The 20762-nt window shown below is 45.5% G+C and overlaps 1 protein-coding gene across 1 annotated transcript; it reads left to right on the top strand.

The window, feature by feature from the left end:
* The first annotated feature begins 222 nt into the window (after positions 1-222).
* Positions 223-16876, top strand: LOC138655918 (histone H2A.Z-like). Its single transcript, XM_069743630.1, has 5 exons — positions 223-291; positions 1239-1304; positions 2381-2494; positions 16067-16196; positions 16610-16876. Exons 1-5 carry the CDS (start codon positions 289-291, stop codon positions 16669-16671), a joined length of 375 nt encoding a protein of 124 aa, XP_069599731.1. The 5' UTR covers positions 223-288; the 3' UTR covers positions 16672-16876.
* The last annotated feature ends 3886 nt before the right edge of the window (positions 16877-20762 follow it).

The raw sequence follows: 20762 nt of genomic DNA, 5'->3' as shown, positions 1-20762 counted from the left end.
ACCATTGATGTTCTTTTACCTCCATTTTAGTGATTTAGCTTTTGATGCTATAAGGTTAATTGACTTGTGATGTATATACTTGGGTCCCCTTAGTATGGGTGGTAAGCTGAAATTGTCTGGTTAAGTTGCTTTATGGTGTTACTCTGTTCACTCCGTTTGTTGTCACTCTCCAGGTACAAGAAGACCTCTGCCACTGGTCCATTTCTGAGTTTGAGCTCCTAGCCGTGTTATTAGTGCCCTGACTTTATACTTTAAATCCAGGGTCCTTGGACTGTGTGTGCTCACATCATGGTAAGTTAGGGTACCTGGGCTGGACTAGTGTGGTTTTAGTTACCCTTCGAGTCAGGAGCAAGTTATGACTTTATGCTCACGTGTGGATATATTATTATTATTTTTTTTTTTATTTATTTATTTTTTTTTTTGTGTGTGTATGACTTAGTTTCTGGTGTAGGTACTCTACTATACACATGGCCTGTTGTGTGTTTTGCCTCATTAAGCTCTATACAACTGCTAAAGCAGATGAGCTGACAACACTCCTTCCATATAACTTTAGGACACCACATTAAATCTGTGCTTTACTGGCTGTATTTCTCTCAAACTGTAACTGATCACATGGAAATCCAGTTATTGGTGGCTGAATTTGTTTTATCTTCTGGAGAAGGCACCAATTGAAATCAACAGCTTGTGTAGTGCTTGTGAAATATTTGGCAAGCTAAATGGATTTTTGATTTTTGGAAGCCACTGTTCCCTTTCTTGAGATCCCATAACTGGGATCAGCAAGTAGTCACACATTCTGTCTATAAGAATAGATGTATATAAATCTAGTCTGTCCCCAAACTTGTGGCTATACTCCATAAAACATAAGCCTCTGTAGACCTGGCCCATGATATTAATTTGGTAGTCTATCTGGTAGAGGTAAAAACACTGTATATTCATGCATAAGCTTCCAGCTAGTTGGATATTGCTGATTGCCACCATTCACACACAAATGTATTTTTGTTTTTTGTTTTCTTCTTCCCCATTTGTGTGATAAGAACCCCTTCACATGTTCAGTATTTGTAAACTAAAACCAGGAGTGTAACACATACTGACCAGTCATCGGAAAAGTATAATAGAAACCCGTCACCTCTTCTGCATTTTTCACCCACTCCTGGTTTGGCTTATAAACTGTGAACGTGGCTTTACACTACAACTAAACGTACAGAATTTCCAGTAGTCATCCACTCCTCACTTTACAGGCTGAAAGCAAAGCTGGCAAATCTAAAGGTACTCCTGTTTCCCGTTCTTCAAGAGCAGGACTGCAGGTAAGCAATGGCTAACCACATCTCTTACAATAATTGTGAGGGGGCTAAATGGTGAGTGTCGTTACTTTAAGGCTATGTGCACACGTTGTGGATTCTCTGCGGATCCGCAGCGTTTTTTGCAGTGCAGAAACGCTGCAGATCCGCAATTGATTTACAGTACAATGCAAATCAATGAGAAAAATAAATGCTGTGCACACTTTGCGGAAAATCCGTTGTGGTTTAAAAGTAGCATGTCACTAATTTTTTTTTTTTTTTTGTGAATCTGCAGCGTTTTTGTACCCATTCCATTATAAAAAACAAACAAAAAAAAAAAACGCTGCGGAACCACACAAAAAAAATGCAACAAACCCGCAGGTGCGCTTTCTGCCAGGAGAGGCAGAATCCTCACCAGAAATTCCTAAGCCTAATCTGCAACGTGTTCACATAGCCTTACCCTGTTCTTGTATTTAACTTTAAGGAAAAATTTAATTTTTTTTTTTTTTTTTTTTTTTTTTTTATCGATGGATAGGAGTGTGGTTGGACTGATTCTTTTTTGCCATACAATGTACCGAGGATAATAAAGGCCATACTGGCATCTTTATCAAGTGTGTGTGTGGAAGCATGGCGGTATATTTGGCAGCAGTCATGGCTATATGCTGTAAAACATGGTGAAGCTGCAATTTTCATGACTAGTTATATGCACACGGCCAATTACATGTGATTAACACACTTAATTAATACCATGCATCTTCACTTGAGCGGCTCCTGTCCAGAGAACGCATGGATGTATGAGTAGCTCTTTTCATTAAGACTTTAAGTGCTTATTTGGATTTTAGAGGTGAAGGGACTTCTACCCGGTGTCCATTGGGTGTTTTGTTCAAATACGTGGTGTGTGTGTTTTTTTTTTTTTTTTTTTTCTGTATGACACTGACAACTTGAATGGCAAGAGCGCTCCATTATGGAAATGGCCAAGCTATTTGGACCTCATTACTATTCGGGACACATGCCTCACTCATGCTATGTACCCCACTAGCTCTGAGGATTACTTGCTGTTAGGCAAGAAAATAGAAAAACCCTAAGATCTGATTTTACTTCAGTTTCCAGTGGGTCGTATCCATCGTCTTATGAAAAACAGAACTACCAGTCATGGCCGGGTTGGTGGAACGGCTGCAGTTTACACAGCAGCAATCCTGGAGTATCTCACTGCTGAGGTAAGCCTTAAGTGCAATACAAGGGACTAGCATTTAGTTAGAACTATAAAACTAACAATGCAAACCCCAAAAATGTATCCCACCCCTTCACTATTTAACATCTCAAATGATAGTGATAAGAGTACAGATAATGCAGTAGATGCTGCCTCTAGTCCTATGTAACACATGGGCAATGGAATGTGGCCATACTTCTTTGCAGTATAAAATTGCTGGGGTCTGCTAGGTAAAGCGCTTGTCTTCTGCACTCCTGCTGCTAATGAAGCCAGTGGTATGATCTTCCAGAGCGCACCATGAAAAATGGTATCTTGCAGCTCTATCAGTGGGTTTCTATGACTGGCACTGTGTAGAAGTTCCACAATCTTTGCAGAGAACTGTTCTTGGAAAACTACTCATAACTATTTTGGGGCACAATAGATGTCAAGTCTCTTGGTTCAGCACTGTTCATTATTTTATGGAACTGCTGGCTACATGTGAGTGCAGTCCCATATTCAATGAATGGAATAGAGGTCAAGCATGCACTACTCCTTTGAGACTGGGCTCAGCAGGACCTAATTCCTTGGATCCAAAGCCCTGTTCTTCGGCTGATTTCTGGGACCTCCAATCAGTAAGTATCTCCTAACTAAAGAATAGTGAATGACTTGCAATTTTAGGACTAAGCTTTTTAGAGAAAATTAAGATGCACTTTGTCAAGGTAGATGCACAAACTGATGTTTCCAGGTCGTCCACATGACAGCACCACAGGAGGTTGCTCTTCATATCCTTGATAGGGACAGGAACACAGAAGAGGTTAAATAGCCCCTCCCCACCTCCACCCCTCAGTGTTTTCCTGTCCCTATCAGGGACGGACGCAGGAGAGAGATCTCCAGGAAGATCAAGATTTTACCTGATGAGAAATCAGGTCTCGGTCGAGCAGGAGCTCCCGTGTGCGGTCCCATCCTCCTGGAGGGGGCTCTGGCCGCGAGGATCCGGAGGTCGCAGGATACCGACGGAGGTCCCTCCGCGACCGGGTAGAGCTGTGTGCTCCCCATAAGTCTGCCTCAACCCCTTACAAGGGGCTCTGAGACAGCAGCTGCGGCGGCGGTGCTGAGCGCTCCCCTCAGGCTCCACGTGCGGCCGGTGCTGGCGCTGTACCCGGGACTTCCGGTCCGGCGCTCCGGTCGAGTGACTACTTCCGGGGGGCGTGGCCGGATTCCCGGGGTCGGCAGCGTTTCCGGGCGCCGGGTAGCTGCGGGAAGGCCGGGGGGGGGGGAGAATGAAGACCGGAACAGCATCCGGACTATGCGCCAGGAAGGTCCCAGGCTGGTCGGCGTGCGTTCCAGATGACGCATGCGCAGTACAGCTGGGGACCTGAAATCACCGTGGAGGCCAGCAGCTGAGCTCGGAAGGAGGACGAATCAGATGTCTTGAAGCTGGGTAAGATTGACTACTTAATGACTGACATCTGACAGCACATTTGACCCAGGAAGATGGAAGGTGCTACTCGCCCAGACGTCCAATCCTTAGAGCTAGCCACGGACCATGTGAGTAGTACGTGGTATGGGATGCATTGCAGAACTTTAGTTCCGTAGCTACAGGGATCTCCTTTACGTTTTCAGGATAAGGACATTCCCGAGAGGTCAGCTACTAAAAAAAGGACTATGAGATGCCCATTGTGCACCACCAAACTCCCAGAGGGATATAAGAAGAAATTATGCGAAAAATGCATCGCTAAACTTCTTAAAGATGAACAGGCTTCGCTGTTGGATAATATCAAATCCATGATTAGAGACGAAGTCCAAGCTACAGTGTCTACAATGGTGCCACCCCAGTCTCCGCGGCCTAAAAGGCCTAGATGGGATATAGATGTGAGTTCCGAGGAAGGAGAGGTCTCAGGTTATTCCGATCCCGGCTCGGATGAAGAGGACAATACATTTACTGTGCTTCCAGAAGAACGAAAGAAATACTTGTTCTCATCCGAAAATACGGATATACTGCTAAAAGCAGTAAGAAGCACTATGAAAATAGAAGACTCGTCTGAGCCTTTATCAGTTCAGGACGAGATGTTTGGGGGCCTGAGAACTCGCAGGAATAGAGTTTTCCCGGTCAACAATCACATAACTGCAATGATAATGGAAGAGTGGGAAGATGTGGGGAAAAAATTAGTAGTCCCGAGAGACTTCAAATACCGTCTTCCCTTCGACCCAGAAGAAATTAAAGTCTGGGAGTCGGTTCCAAAGATCGACATTCCTGTGGCCAAAGTCACAAGGAAAACTGCTATTCCCTTTGAGGACTCGTCAGGGTTAAAAGACCCAATGGATAAGAGGTCAGAAGATCTTCTTAAGAAAGCCTGGGAATCGTCAGCCGCCATTATGAAGACGAATATAGCGGCTACCTCTGTAGCAAGGTCCATGAGTCTTTGGGTGGACGAGATGGAGAGTCATATTAAAAATAGAACTCCAAGGGAAGAAATCCTTAAATCATTTTCAGTTTTAAAGATGGCGACTGATTTCATGGCAGATGCTTCAGCGGAATCCGTACGCTTTGCTGCCAGGAATAATGCACTGTCAAACGCAGCAAGAAGGGCCTTATGGCTGAGATCGTGGACGGGAGATACCCAATCCAAGAACAAGCTGTGTTCGATTCCATTCTCAGGTTCTCACGTCTTTGGTCCAGTCCTTGACGAGCTACTTGAAAAAGCGTCTGATAAGAAGAAAGGCTTCCCTGAGGAGAAGCCAAAGAAACCGCAATTCTTCCGAAAAACTCGCTCCCACCCAAGACAGGACTACAGAGGCAAGGGGAAGTCCGGTAGGTGGAGCTACCCTAAAGGAGGCAGAGGAAGAGGTTCCTTTCAAGACCAATCAACAGGACCCAGTAAACAATGACGCCAACAATATAGGAGGGAGACTACAATACTTCCAAGAAGGATGGCAGAACATAACTCAGAATCAGTGGATTCTACAGACAGTGGCACAGGGTTACAGGATAGAGTTTACTCATCCACCCCCCAAGAGATTCTGCGTAACACAGACGGAGTCATCAGCAGTACATCAAAGGCTGATAACAGACATACAGGAACTCTTAGAATTAAACGTCATAATACCGGTACCCCATCATCAACATTTTCAGGGGCATTACTCCAGTCTGTTCTCCATAAGAAAACCAAACGGAGATTACCGAACAATAATAAACTTAAAACCATTAAACAAATGGGTGGCGTACAAACGCTTCAAGATGGAATCTCTCAAATCAATTACACCACTAATAAAAAAGAACTCTGTAATGTGCACGCTAGATCTCAAACATGCTTACTATCATGTTCCCATCCATCCCTCAGATCAAAAATTCCTCAGGTTCGCATTAAGAAACCACAAGAAAATACTTCATTTCCAGTTTCAGTGCCTACCATTTGGTCTCTCCTCTGCCCCAAGGATATTTACGAAGCTCATGACGGAGGTCATGGCCTACTTAAGAGAGAAGGAAGTTCTCATCGCACCATATCTGGACGATCTGTTGCTGATCGCAGATTCATCCCAACAGATGGAAGAATCCTTAGAAATTACCACGTCACTCCTGAAACGTCTGGGGTGGGAAATAAATGCAAAAAAATCGAGTCTCGAACCACAGACGCAGAAGATATTTCTAGGGGTATTACTAAATTCCGAACTAGAATACTCCTTCCTACCAGACCAAAAACAACGGTCAATAAAAAAAGAAATTCAATCAATAAAAAAACGGAAATACATCTCCATCAGGAAAGCAATGAGGATTCTAGGTCTGATGACCTCGTGCATTCCCAGTGTACAGTGGAGCCAGTTTCACTCCAGAACGCTTCAAAGGGAAGTTCTTTCGGTATGGAATGGAACAAAAGATTCACTAGACAACAGGATGTGGTTACCCAGCAGGGTAAAGCAGTCCCTCTCATGGTGGATCGACATAAAAAAACCTCAAAAGAGGAAAACCATGGAAAATATCTCCATGCATAAATATAACCACCGATGCAAGCTCAAGGGGCTGGGGAGCCCACATAGAAGGTCGATACCTTCAGGGGACATGGCCACCATCGATACGCGACAGTTCCTCCAACTACAGGGAACTCAGAGCGGTCTGGGAAGCACTAAAAAGGTGCCAACACGAGATTCGGGGACACCACATCCGAGTCTTCTCAGACAACTCGACCACGGTAGCCTTTCTCCTACATCAAGGAGGACCAAGGCACCGTCCACTTCAGGCGCTAGCAGAAGAAATATTCTCCTGGGCGGAAAATACAGTAAAGTCCATCACAGCAGTACACCTAAAAGGTTCACAGAACCAAATAGCGGACTTTCTCAGCAGAGAGAAGGTACAGCCGTCAGAATGGTCTCTAAACGAGGAAATCTATACTCAGTTAATCCAACAGTGGGGCACCCCACAAATAGACTTATTCGCCTCGAGGAGCAATACAAAAACGAAAGAATTCTTTTCGCTAAATCCAAGAGACAATCCAACTGGCATAGATGCATTGGCTCAACATTGGGACATGGAACTCGCATACGCGTTCCCGCCACTAGCCCTAATTCCCAGAGTTCTGAGGAAAATCCAGGAAAGTCTAGCAGTAGTGATCCTAATAGTGCCATATTGGCCCAAGAGAAGCTGGTTTCCTCTGCTGAAGTGGATGGCGGTGGAAGACCCAGTGTTACTACCACTGAGACGGGATCTTCTAATACAGGGACCATTGGTCCATCAAAATCTAAAGATGCTACAACTCTCAGCATGGATCTTGAAAGGGAGATCTTGAGATCAAAGGGACTGTCTGAGTCAGTTATCTCAACTATGAAAAAAAGTAGAAAGCCGGTGACCTCGGCTATATACCAGAAGATTTGGGAAAAAATTTTGTGCACAGACCAATGCTCCAATATCCGTTCTCCAACAACCAGATATTCCTCAAATATTAAATTTTCTCCAAACAGGGTTTGATATGGGCCTGAGACCTAGTACGCTAAAGGTACAAATCTCAGCTTTAACTGCCTTTTATGACTATCCACTAGCGAATCATCCCTGGATAATGAGATACATCAAAGCTACACAACGTATCAGACCAACAATACGAAGTTCAGTACCCTCATGGAACCTCACTTTGGTACTAAATGAGCTACGGAAAACTCCATACGAGCCACTTGATCAGGCAGACCTAAAATCTGTGACATTCAAGACTGTTTTCCTCGTCGCAATAACGACAGCAAGGCGAATAGGCGAAATTCAAGCCCTGTCCATAACAGATCCTTACTTAAAGATACAGGAAGATTGCATCGTTTTAAAGTTGGATCCTTCATTTCTTCCAAAAGTTGTGACGGACTTTCACAGAAACCAGGAAATAATTTTGCCTACGTTCTGCCAGAACTACAATAACGAAAAAGAACGTTCTCTTCATTCCCTGGATGTTAAGAGAACAGTATTGCAGTATCTAAAACTTACAGACAGCTGGAGAATTGACTCAAACCTCTTTATCCAGATGTCCGGGAAGAATAGAGGCAAAAAAGCCTCAAAAGCAACTCTGGCTAGATGGATCAAATCTACCATTTGCGCTGCGTATATTTCAGCCGGTGAATCTCCTCCAGATCACCTAAAAGCCCACTCACTGAGAGCAGTATCTGCTTCATGGGCAGAGAGTGCGGGTGCATCCATGGACCAAATTTGCCGGGCGGCAACTTGGTCTAGCTCAAATACCTTTTGCAAGCACTACAAGCTGGACGTTCTCTCAAAGCAGCAGACTAGCTTTGGGAGAAGAGTCCTCCAAGCTGTAATCCCGCCCTAAAAGGAGTTATTTGGTATTTCTCCTGTGGTGCTGTCATGTGGACGACCTGGAAACTAGGAGTTAGTCATACCGGTAACGGTATTTCCAGGAGTCCATCATGACAGCACCCATTATTTGCCCCCCCTTGAACTCTTGTCTGATATGTGATATGAACATGTAGAGAGGAAGTTCAATAAAATTGTGTTGTATCCATCCTAATGTGGTACTTTGTAAAATCACTGAGGGGTGGAGGTGGGGAGGGGCTATTTAACCTCTTCTGTGTTCCTGTCCCTATCAAGGATATGAAGAGCAACCTCCTGTGGTGCTGTCATGATGGACTCCTGGAAATACCGTTACCGGTATGACTAACTCCTAGTTTCCATCTTATAGAATCAGATTGATCTGTCTACTTTCTCTGCAGAGGTTATAGTATCAGCCCTGTGGTATAGCAAAACTTGCTTGTGAGTACTGTACAATACATGGAGTGCCAAGTTCTTTGTATATAATGCATTTGGGGTGGAACCCTACTTGAGCACCCATGAACCAAGCAGGTGTATGCATTGTCATGCCTTGGGGGTTTTCCAGGTTTATCCTAAGGAGAGGTCATTAATTGCTGATTGACACCGGTACCTGAACAGACCACCCATCAGCTCTCTTGAATTGGAACTTAAGTTCAATGGCTGACAGCTAATTAGTGAAGTATGATGAAATCTGATGCACCACCAGTTTGATAATACCTATCCATTGCATGTCATTAATTGACTAGACTACTTCTCTTAGCCTAAAGGGAACCTGCCATTAGATTCCTGCTTGCCAAATAGACAACACCAACTGAACACTGACTGCCTTATTGCAGTAATGTATGCATAAAGAGAGCCAAGTCAGTCTAGGGGAGTGGATTACTGAGAACCTCTCAGACCAACCTTGGACTAGTCGGCCAAGACGCATAGACCAAGTTATGAAAGAGTAACTGTTTTCTCGTAAATCAAACATTACATGAAAATGAGCAACCTTTCAATATATCTTATCACAAGAATCTGCTTCCTTATCTGCTAGACTGGACCATTTTCCTAAAAAATTTTTATTTTCTATTTGCCATGACAGCACCCACTTGAGAAGGGATCCACCCCTTAGGAACAGGAAACCTACAGAGCTAAAAGGGGCAGCCCCCTCGCTCCTCAGTTGGCTTCCTGTTCCTAGCTGGGAACCTACAGAGAAGACTCTCTGAAGATATTGTGAAGGAATACCCGCCTAGATTGTCGCCTGTATGGCTCTGCTGAGCAGCAAGGGCTCCAATACAGGTGATGGGGTCAGGGGAAATGTTCCTGCTGGCTCCCCCCTACTCTGGTCGCATAAGGAAGGATAACCCCTATGTTAAGTCTCCCTGCTGGGACACTGTTTGGACGGTCTGCTGTGCAGTCACGAGAGATTCCCCGCAGGAACCACAGTGAATATGGCGGCATTATCAGTGTGGAGCAGCACTTACGTCCTGAAAGGTCCAGTTAGAGTCGCTGCCGCATAGTGCCGCGAAGCAGCATCCTGGAAGTAGATGGGTACACTCCTGGGAGCACAGTGTTGGTGGATGGCATTCCTTCCTTGGATGCCATTGTAGTGATTGGTGGGACCCAGATCTGTCAGCCGTGGCTGGGAACAGGTGAGTAAAAAAAAGGGGTGTTTTGTGCAGGGTGTATGAAGTTCATCCACTATATAAATCATTTGGAGATGGTGCAGTGTGCACCAACATGTCGTCCCAAGAGGATGATGCTGAGCGCCCACTGGAGGAGTTAATATTACCAGTTGGTGACACTAGAAGGCAAGGTAGTGGACACTCTAAGTGAGTGATTCGATTCCACTGAGAAATCAGAAAGACAGAAAATCAACCCGGTCTGCACCCCAGGCTAATCAAACAACCCTGCAGCCAGTATTTATATGGTTTTAAATGAGCTCACCTGAATATAAAAGCTTCACTGAAGCTCATGGTGGCCTATTTTATGTCTATTTCATAGGTAAAAAGACTGGAAAGACTAAATATAAGCAGTGTGCTTTGTGTACTGAACCCCTGCCTGATTCCTATACTAAGAGATTATGTCAAATTTGCATAGGCAATACCTTGCAACAGGAAGGATCAGTCAGAATGGACGATATTCGTTTAATGATCCGTCAAGAGCTACAGTCCTTAAGTAGTAGCCCTTCTATGAATATGGAGAGGCAGAAGGGCACCCTCACCTAGAGCAGACACATGTGGGGAGATTCGGATATCTCAGATGTCGGGTTCTTCAGATGAAGAGGACTGTTTTCCTACTGACGGGGTTAATAATCTACAGTAGTTAAATCTGTTAGAAACACAATGGGGTTACCAGAATCCAAAGAACCCCAGACTCCGCAGGAGGTTGTTTGCAGGTCTCTCCCAGCGAAAAGGTCATGTATTCCCTGTTCAGACTATTAAGGATCTGATTAAAAAGGAGTGGGACAAACGGGGGCAGAAAGGTTTCATGCCCATATCTTGTAAAAGGCGCTACCCATTCGATGATGAGGACTTGGGCTAAGGTAGACGTGGCTGTAGCCTCCACTTCTCGCCACTCCTCCTTACCTGTAGAGGACGCAGGAACTCTAGCTGATCTGATGGATAGGAAATCAGATGCGCTTCTAAAGAGATCCTGGGAAGCTTGCATCATGACATTCAAGCCGGCGATTTCGGCCACATGTACTGGTAGATCTATGCTGGATCAGAATATAAAGAATGGTATGTCCAGAGAAAAATTGCGTGTTTCTATTCCCTTGATTAAGGGTGCTGCAGCTTTTATGAAATGCCTCAGTAGACTGTTTGGCGGCCAGGACAGCTAATCTAACCAATACAGCTCGGCGAGCATTATGGTAAAAAAAAATTGGAAGGGTGATGCTCAATCCAGATCTAAGCTGTGTGCGATACCCTATCAGGATGAGTACCTTTTGGGGACTGTACTGGACGATATCCTAACCAAAGCAGGCGAGAGGAAGAAAGGGTTTCCTAATCCTTTTGTTCCTTCTTAAGGTACCGTCACACATAGCGACGCTGCAGCGATACCGACAACGATCCGGATCGCTGCAGTGTCGCTGTTTGGTCGCTGGAGAGCTGTCACACAGACCGCTCTCCAGCAACCAACGATCATGAGGTCCCCGGTAACCAGGGTAAACATCGGGTAACTAAGCGCAGGGCCGCGCTTAGTAACCCGATGTTTACCCTGGTTACCATCCTAAAAAGTAAAAAAAAACGCTACATACTTACCTTCCGCTGTCTGTCCTCGGCGCTCTGCTTCTCTGGTCTGGCTGTGAGCGCCGGGCAGCCAGAAAGCAGAGCGGTGACGTCACCGCTCTGCTTTCCGGCTGACAGACGCTCACAGCCAGAGCAGGAGGAGAGCAGAGCACAGCGCTGGAGGACAGACGGCTGTAGGCAAGTATGTAGTGTTTGTTTTTTTTACTTTTAGGATGGTAACCAGGGTAAACATCGGGTTACTAAGCGCGGCCCTGCGCTTAGTTACCCGATGTTTACCCTGGTTACCAGCGAAGACATCGCTGAATCGGTGTCACACACGCCGATCCAGCGATGTCTACGGGGAGTCCAGCGACGAAATAAAGTTCTGGACTTTCTTCCCCGACCAGCGATCTCCCAGCAGGGGCCTGATCGTTTGTCGCTGTCACACTGGACGATATCGCTAGCGAGGACGCTGCAACGTCACGGATCGCTAGCGATATCGTCTAGTGTGACAGTACCTTTACAGAAGGGCATTCAGGAAGCCACCATTTGGCAGGAGAAAAGACTTTAAGGACCGCTGGAATAACATGGAGTTCAGACAGAAAGGGAACCTATTTAATTGGCGTCCCTTCAAGCCGGTTGATAGATCCAGATTGTTCTTTTCTGCCAGTAGGGGGTAGATTGCTTAATTTTTCTCAACAATGGAAGGAAATGACAACTAATTCATGGGCCATCAATATAGTATCTGGCCTAACCTTAAGGTACCTTCACACATAACGATATCGTTGCTTTTTGTGACGTAGCAACGATATCTTTAAGGATATCGTTCTGTGTGACAGCGACCAATGATCAGGCCCCTGCTGGGAGATCGTTGGTCGCTGAACAAAGTCCAGAACTTTATTTCATCGCTGGATCGGCGTGTGACACCGCTCCAGCGATGTCTTCACTGGTAACCAGGGTAAACATCGGGTAACTAAGCGCAGGGCCGCGCTTAGTAACCCGATGTTTACCCTGGTTACCAGCGTAAAAGTAAAAAAAACAAACACCACATACTTACCTACCACTGTCTGTCCCCGGCGCTGTGCTCTACTCTCCTCCTGCACTGGCTGTGAGCGTCGGTCAGCCGGAAAGCAGAGCGGTGACATCACCGCTCTGCTTTCCGGCCACTGTGCTCACAGCCAGTACAGGAGGAGTGCAGAGAAGCTGAGCGCTTCCAGCGACCAAACAGCGACGCTGTAGCGATCCGGATCGTTGTCGGTATCGCTGCAGCGTCGCTTAATGTGAAGGGGCCTTTAGACCTTATCCAGAGGCCTCCAGATTCCTTCCTTTGACTTCCTTGAAAGCTAAACCACAGCAGGAGGCGTTGGAGCTTGAAATTGTCTCTTGGCTAAACAGGTGTTAACAGAGGTTCTGTCATCTCAAATATGGAAGGGATTCTACTCCTTGTTTCTGATTACCAAACCTGATGGATCCTTCAGGACTATAATAAATCTAATTTTTTTTTTTTTTTTAAAACACCTCTTTAAGATCCAAGACCTTTAAGGCTGCAGTCACACTATCAGTATTTGGAAGCCAAAGCCAGGTGAGGAACAGAGGAAAAGTATGAGGCCGGGATCACACATGCGAGAAACATGTCCGTGTCTCGCATGTGAAATCCAAGCTCTGGCGCCGGCACTTGGGAGTGGAGCGTGCGGCCGCAAAGCAACACATGGAGCCACACGCTCCGCTCTGGAGTGTCGGTACCAGAGCTTGGATTTCACATGCGAGACATGGACATGTTTCTTGCATTTGTGATCCCGGCCTAATAAATCCAGAAGTGGTGACTTGTTTCTATCACCCACTCCTGGTTTTGGCTTACAAATACTGATGAGAAATACTGACCAAATAATAGTGTGACTGCAGCCTAAGATGGAGTCTTTACATTCAGCTATAAAATCTGTTTCCTGGTTGCTATATGGTGGTTTTGGATCTTAAAGATGCGTATTATCTTCCTATACACCAATCACACCAGCAATTCCTCAGAGTGGCGGTTGTATTGGAGGGCCAGATTTGTCATCTACAATTTAGAGCAATGCCCTTTGGGTTGTCTATGGCTCCCAGAATATTATGGAATTTCCCCCCCCCCCCCCCCCCTTCAGTGTGAGCAGAGGTTGGGGGGAAAGTTGTTGTTTCTCTGCAAAAACTTGGCTGGATTATCAATTGGGAAAAATCCAGACTCCAACCAGTAACGTGTCAAAGGTTTCTTGGACTTCTTGACTCAGTAAGCCAAAAAATGTCTGCTTCCTGAGGATAAGAAGACATCCATAGTCAATAGGGTGAGCCTAGCTGTTGAGAAGCGTAGTATATCATTAAGAAACGCCATGTCCTTGCTAGGTTCATTAACTTCATGTATTCCTGCAGTACAATGGGCACAGTTACATACTAGAGAACTGCAGAGATTGGTATTAGAGGAGGACATTAGAAGGCAGGGACATTTAGATCAAACAGTATTTCTAACATTAGATGTGGTTCAATCCCTTATATGGTGGTTGGATCGAAAAAAATCTCAGGTGAAGTTCTTTGGATAACTCCTTCAAACAGTGACCAGACGCTAGTCCCTGGGGCTGGGGTGCACATTTTCAGGAGCAGATGGTTCAGGGTATTTGGTCTAGAGCAGAATATAAAATAATTAAGGGCAATATATTATGCCATACTCCACTTTCTTCCACAGCTGCGAGGCTCCCATACAAGGATCCTCCCATACAAGGATCCTTTCTGACAACACCACTTCAGTATCTTACTTAAACCATCAAGTCTCATGTCCATTACATCAGACATCATGAATCTAGCAGAAAGTCCTCTTTTGTCCCGTTCAGGGGTATTTGCACAAAAATTGCCTGTTTTCTCAGCCGCCGCACCCTTCATCAAGGAGAATGGGTGCTCAACAGACAGATCTTCAAATTGATAACTGCCCGATGGGGAGTGCCTGACTTATTTGCAACAAGATCCAACAGACAGGTCAGAACATTCGCCTCGTTGTGCAGACAGGACAATCCAGACGTATTTGATGCCATACAGGTTTAGTATGTTTGACAGCTGGTATCATTTTTATTCCTCCTGACTTTCAGTCATAGAAGCATGGCATCTACAGCTATTGATGGCATTCTGCAAATCTTCTGTTCAGAGTGCACTGAACGCTAATAAATCTGAAATAAAAAGGTTCTCCAGTGATAACAAGTTATCATTTAACAATTGACTGTGCCCCACATCACTGGTAAAATTAATACCTTATCCTGCTGAAAATGGGTCAGCAGTGCACATGCCTGACTGCTTTCCCAGCAAACCCCATAGGGAATGAATGGAAGAGTAAAGTGCAACACTCTGCAGCCCTATAGAAGATGAACGGAGCAGTGGTCAAGCATGTGCACTGCTGCCCTTTCCTTCAAGGAGGGGATTATAAGGGCTCTAACCTGCCATATTGGTGCAGGCCCCATCTCTTGTACCTTAACCATTCCACAAGTTCAGCCATTCCATGGGTGGGGATTATCCTGTAAAGTTAAAGTGCAAGGTTTTTTGTTTTCTTTTTCTGTACACTTAGAGTAGAGGGATCTTTTTTTTTTTTGTGTACAGAAAGATCCCTCTAATCTATTGGCAGATGTGCAACAGTTACAGACTTTAGTGTGCAGGAGGAATTTACACTTTTCTGACAGATGGTGATGTTGCTGTTATGATTAGTTCAATGTAATGCATATACTTAGTAACCAGAACCAAACCAAAGAATGGTAGCCGTGCGGCACTAGAACCACAACTTTTCACAGGTGTGTGGATGAGCGGCGGCTGCAACACTATCCAGAGAAAACAGCTCAGGGTGGTGCTCACAGAACAATCCACAGAGGACCAAAGGCTTCACTGACGGTATATCAGAAGAGAAAATATGGCACTCACCCCTAGAAATGCTGTGATGAAGTCCTTTATTTGCTACAAACAGCAATCAGGTACACATGGAGAGGCGGCAGGACGTGAACAGGAGAGGGTGCGGGGAACCGGTAAGGACTACGGCCGTTTCGCGCAAAGCGCTTTGCGCAAAACGGCCGTAGTCCTTACCGGTTCCCCGCACCCTCTCCTGTTCACGTCCTGCCGCCTCTCCATGTGTACCTGATTGCTGTTTGTAGCAAATAAAGGACTTCATCACAGCATTTCTAGGGGTGAGTGCCATATTTTCTCTTCTGATATACCGTTAATGCATATACTTGTTGTACTCTGGTTTCACTCTCTCTGGTAAAAGGTCTTTCAGACTTCCTGTTATGCTGTATTAAGAAGCTGATACATGTACCTCATTTTCTGTGTAGATAAAAGTTGATTTAATATATATATATATATATATATATATATATATATATATATATATATATATATATATATTCTACTCACAAGTTTCTTCTGCGACCAAACTATGCAACATTTACTGTACTTCATTGGGGTGAATGGTAGCATGAACTCTTAAGTCATAAACAATTTTTTATTGCATGATTCAACAATGCCTTGTGATCTCTAAATAGTCTTGTATATGTGTAATATAGACTTTATTTATTTTTTTGCTCTTCACTTTAAGGTACTTGAATTGGCAGGAAACGCTTCAAAAGATCTCAAAGTGAAGCGTATAACACCACGTCACTTGCAGCTCGCCATAAGAGGGGATGAAGAACTGGATGCCCTCATTAAGGCTACTATTGCTGGTGGTGGTAAGTACGCTGATGGTTACTTTCAGATCTACAGCAGATTACTGTGAGGGATTTGCTTTAACTACTTTATTATGGAGATCAAGTGACATATATGTATCAAGGGGGGGGTGGACATCTGAACCAGGGCGTATTCACAATTTTTGGTCTTGGAAAGAAGGCAGCAGTCAGATTTTATATATATATATATATATATATATATATATATATATAATTTTTTTTTTTTTTTTTTTTAAATACAGCAGTTTGTCTGAGGATGTACTGCAATACTACACACAACCTGAGGCTTTGGTTTATTTTTATTTATTTTTTTGGTGGCCTGATGACAGAACTGTGCTTCACCTATTGGTGGGCATTACATAATTATGTAGCTTACAGTTATTGTGGTTCTTTAAAACCTCTAATTTTCATTCTAGGTGTCATTCCTCATATTCACAAGTCCTTGATAGGCAAAAAAGAGCAACAGAAGGGGATCTAACTGAACTCTCAAACATGGATGGAGTCTGTCTCTGAAATTTCAGTTCCTGTCTGAGATGCAGCCTGACACTTGGAATGTAACCAGTTTTAGCTACAAGGAAAGCCAGTCCTGGACTGTAATGGCTGGGAATGATTTTAAACTTTTATTGTTATTAACCTAAAAATGTCTTGCTAACTTTTAAATAAATGACAGCATTCCTCCTTGCTATTGACAATTTTGCTATTTTAAGGCGTCTCTTGTGAAAAGTTGATTTCTCTAGTAGCCTTCCACGACAGCCACCAGGAGGTTGTCTCCATTCCCTAATGGGGGACAGGAAGCACAAGAGGTTAAAAACCCCTCCCACCTCCCATTAACCAGTGTCTTTCCTGTCCCCCATGGGGCATGGAGAGGTTCCTGGTGCGCTGCTGCGGCGGCTCTAAGCAGAGTACCTGTGTTAAATTTCTTGCCGGGCACTTAAGGTCGGGCCCCCCGCGGCTTCCTCCTGCGCTGTGCCTCCCATCTCCTCGGGATTCTGGGACCGCATTCCCCCGGCCTCCTGCGTCCTCTTGCGGGGATAAAGCTGGTCGGGGTGCCCGCCGGAGGCCTCCCTGAGCTCTCCGGCGTTTCCCCCTCCTAGCGCGCGCTGTTCGGCGACCCGGAAGTCAGGTGACGCTCCACTTCCGGGTTGGCGCTCCTGTGCAGGAGCGATACAGGCCAGAGAAATGGATTACCGAACGGCATGCGAGGCACGCTGCATCCTCGCACGCCTGCCTGGGACTCCGGAGGGGGAGGGGCGGCTAATTGCCACGCGCTGGTGCAGGCTTATTTTCTACATAAGCTGCGAAGACGTCTCAGGTAAGCTGCTGTAAGCATGGATGCGTCTTGCCCTGCAGCTGCAGAGCCCAGCGCTCCCCAAGCCCTAGTAAGTACGGCAGAGGGGGTCCCATTTAAAGGCACATTTTTCAATATACCTTTTCTTACACGGCTTCCTCTCTCATTGCAGGGAGTCAAGCCTGGCCCTAAAAACATTACCAAGCGCAAATGTGCCACCTGTAATGTAAAAATGCCACCAGATTGGGAGAAAAAGTTATGCCAACCTTGCACGGATAAAATCGTCAGAGCGGAACACCCTTCTTTGATTGATGAAATTCGCTCCTTGGTTAGGCAGGAGGTTCAAACCTCTTTGGCCACACTCGCCCCACCTCCACCGCCACCACCATCCTCACCTGGTCCATCACTCCCTAAAAAGAGGAAAATCCAGGAGTACTCTGAGTCAGAGTCTGAGGGGTCTTATACGTCTTCCTCTGTCAAATGGGAAGATGCGGTACCACGTAAATCTGCGGAAATTAGGAAATACACTTTTTTTTTTTTTTTTTTTTTCCTCAATATATTGAGGAATTGGTATCTGCAGTGAGGAACACTATGGGGCTAAAAGAGGAATCAGTTCCTCAGTCTATACAAGACGAACTGTTTGGCATACATACTGAAAAACAACCCGGGTTCCCCGTCCATAAAAGCATAATTGATATGATTAATAATGAATGGGAATTGCCTGAGAAACGGCTAACAACGCCTCCAGGGTGGCTAGAGTGGCTAAAAAGACGGCTCTGCCGTTCAAGGATTCCTCCCAATTAAAAGACCCCTTGGATAGGAAGATTGAGAGCCTTCTCAAAAAATCCTGGGAAACGTCTACCTCAGCCCTCAGATACAATATAGCATCCACCTGCATGGCCCGCTCTCTCTTTCGTTGGATACAAGAGTTAGAAAGCCACATCTCTCAGGGTACCCCAAGAGAGGAGGTACTGGACTCTTTGCCTATCTTACACAGGGCAACAGGTTTCCTTGCAGATGCCTCACTGGAATCTATCTGGGTGGCCGCCAGATCCTTGGTCCAGACAAATTCAGCCAGAAGAGCTCTCTGGTTAAAGATGTGGAGCGGAGACGTTACGTCAAAAATAAAACTGTGTTCTATTCCCTTTAAGGGTGACTACGTGTTTGGGCCCTCCTTAGATGACATCTTGGAGAAAGCCACAGACAGAAAGAAAACCCTTCCTGAGCAGAGACCTCCCAGGAAGCGTTTTTTTCGACCCTCCCAGCCCCAGCCCTCCCAGGGTAAAGGGAAAGGAAAAACCGGGAGGTGGAGTTATGCTAAGGGGAAGCCTAAAAATATCCTTATTCCCCAACAAACACAACAAGAAAAGCAATGACTCCGATCCGGTGGGGGGGAGGCTTTCGAACTTCGTTCACAGTTGGCAGAATATCTCCAACAGCCCCTGGGTGGTGAGTGTAATCCAACAGGGTCTACTGATAGAGTTCGATGCGCCTCCTCCCAGGATCTTAAGAGTCACCTCCCCGTCATCTCGGGAGACTCAAAAGTTGATGATGGCTGGAATACAGGACTTGCTAGACTCAAGAGCTATATCCATAGTCCCGGTGAACGAGCAAGGGGAAGGACACTATTCCCGTATCTTCATGATAAAAAAGCCTTCCGGGCAATCTCGTATTATAATAAATATGAAAGCTCTCAACAAATACATAACCTACCGCAAGTTCAAGATGGAATCAGTAAAAACAGCCATCCCTCTAATAGCTCCTCATTCATATATGGCAACAATAGACCTCAAGGATGCCTATTTCCATATTCCAATACATCCTCGGCACAGGAAATACCTGAGATTTGCGGTCCAATTCAACCAAAAAATCTTACATTTCCAGTACAATGTTCTCCTCTTCGGGATCTCCTCAGCCCCAAGGGTGTTTTCCAGAGTCATGGCGGAAGCAGTTGCCCATATCAGGAGCCAAGACATCGCTATAGTACCATACTTGGATGACCTGTTAATAATTGGTCCTTCCGCTGAAGTTCTCAATCAGAGAATTTCCAAAACTCTGAACATCTTACAGCTTTTGGGTTGGATTCCAAATCTAAAAAAGTCTCCGCTATCACCATCAAAGGTGAGGAAATTCCTCGGAGTCCTCTTGGATTCAGAAGGTCAAAAATCCTTCCTACCAGAGGAACATCGGATGAATCTAATTTCCAAGGTCTCACACTTCAGGAAACAACGTTCTCCGACCTTACGGGTTGCGATGTCTCTTCTGGGTTCGATGACGGCCTGTATACAATCAGTCCAGTGGGCTCAGAGCCACTCCAGAGTTTTGCAGGCGCACATCTTAGGGAACTGGAACGGAAATCCAAATTCCCTAAACAGAAGAGTTTACACTCCAGGGAAGGTAAAAGCCTCGTTAACCTGGTGGACGATCCAATCAAACCTACTGAAGGGGGTCGACTGGGTGCAAGATCCGCTAATTACAGTAACAACGGACGCCAGTCAAAAAGGTTGGGGAGCAGTGGTCTCGCAAATTCCATTCCAGGGTCTCTGGAATCAGAAGGAAAGCTCCGGTTCCTCCAACTCCAGAGAACTGTTGGCAGTGGAGAGGGCCCTTCTGGCAGCCAGCAGTCTCGTTATAGGTCAACATGTCAGAGTGTACTCGGACAATATGACGACTGTTGCGCATCTAAAACACCAGGGGAGTCCAAAGTTCAACCAACTGAAAGCAATTTCAAACAGAATATTTTGCTGGGCAGAGAAACATCTCCTCTCACTTTCAGCGATACACCTCAAGGGGTCGGTGAACGTTCAGGCAGATCGCCTAAGTCGTCACGTCTTACATCCAGGAGAGTGGAGCCTGAAGGCGGACGTTTTCAAAATGTTGACAGACAGGTGGGGTCTTCCCGATATAGACCTTCTAGCGTCCAGCCAGAATGCACAAGTCGAGAACTACTTCTCCCTAAACCCCAAGGACAGGTCTCAAGGAGTAGACGCCTTTGCTCATACTTGGAGGTTCCATCTAGCATACGGGTTCCCTCCAATACCGTTACTTGCGAAGACCCTCCGGAAGATCCGGGACGATCAGGTCCAGACTATCTTAGTAGCTCCAGCATGGCCGAAGAGGAGCTGGTACCACCTCATCGAAGAACTGAAGGTGGACGGTCCAGTCTTTCTTCAAGTATCAGAAGATCTCCTCTGCCAGGGCCCCTTTTATCATCCAGAACCACAGAAGTTCAAACTGGCAGCCTGGCTATTGAAGCCCAGGTACTAAGAGCTAGGGGCCTT

This window comes from Ranitomeya imitator, chromosome 1 (genome assembly GCF_032444005.1).
Source record: "Ranitomeya imitator isolate aRanImi1 chromosome 1, aRanImi1.pri, whole genome shotgun sequence".
Lineage (NCBI taxonomy): Eukaryota > Metazoa > Chordata > Amphibia > Anura > Dendrobatidae > Ranitomeya > Ranitomeya imitator.
This window is presented reverse-complemented; position numbering and strand designations above follow the sequence as displayed.

Coding starts and splice junctions, on each gene's coding strand:
- LOC138655918 (XM_069743630.1), top strand. Junction 1,305..2,380: donor CTTCAAGAGCAGGACTGCAG/GTAAGCAATGGC, acceptor ATTTTACTTCAG/TTTCCAGTGGGTCGTATCCA. Junction 16,197..16,609: donor GGCTACTATTGCTGGTGGTG/GTAAGTACGCTG, acceptor TTTTCATTCTAG/GTGTCATTCCTCATATTCAC.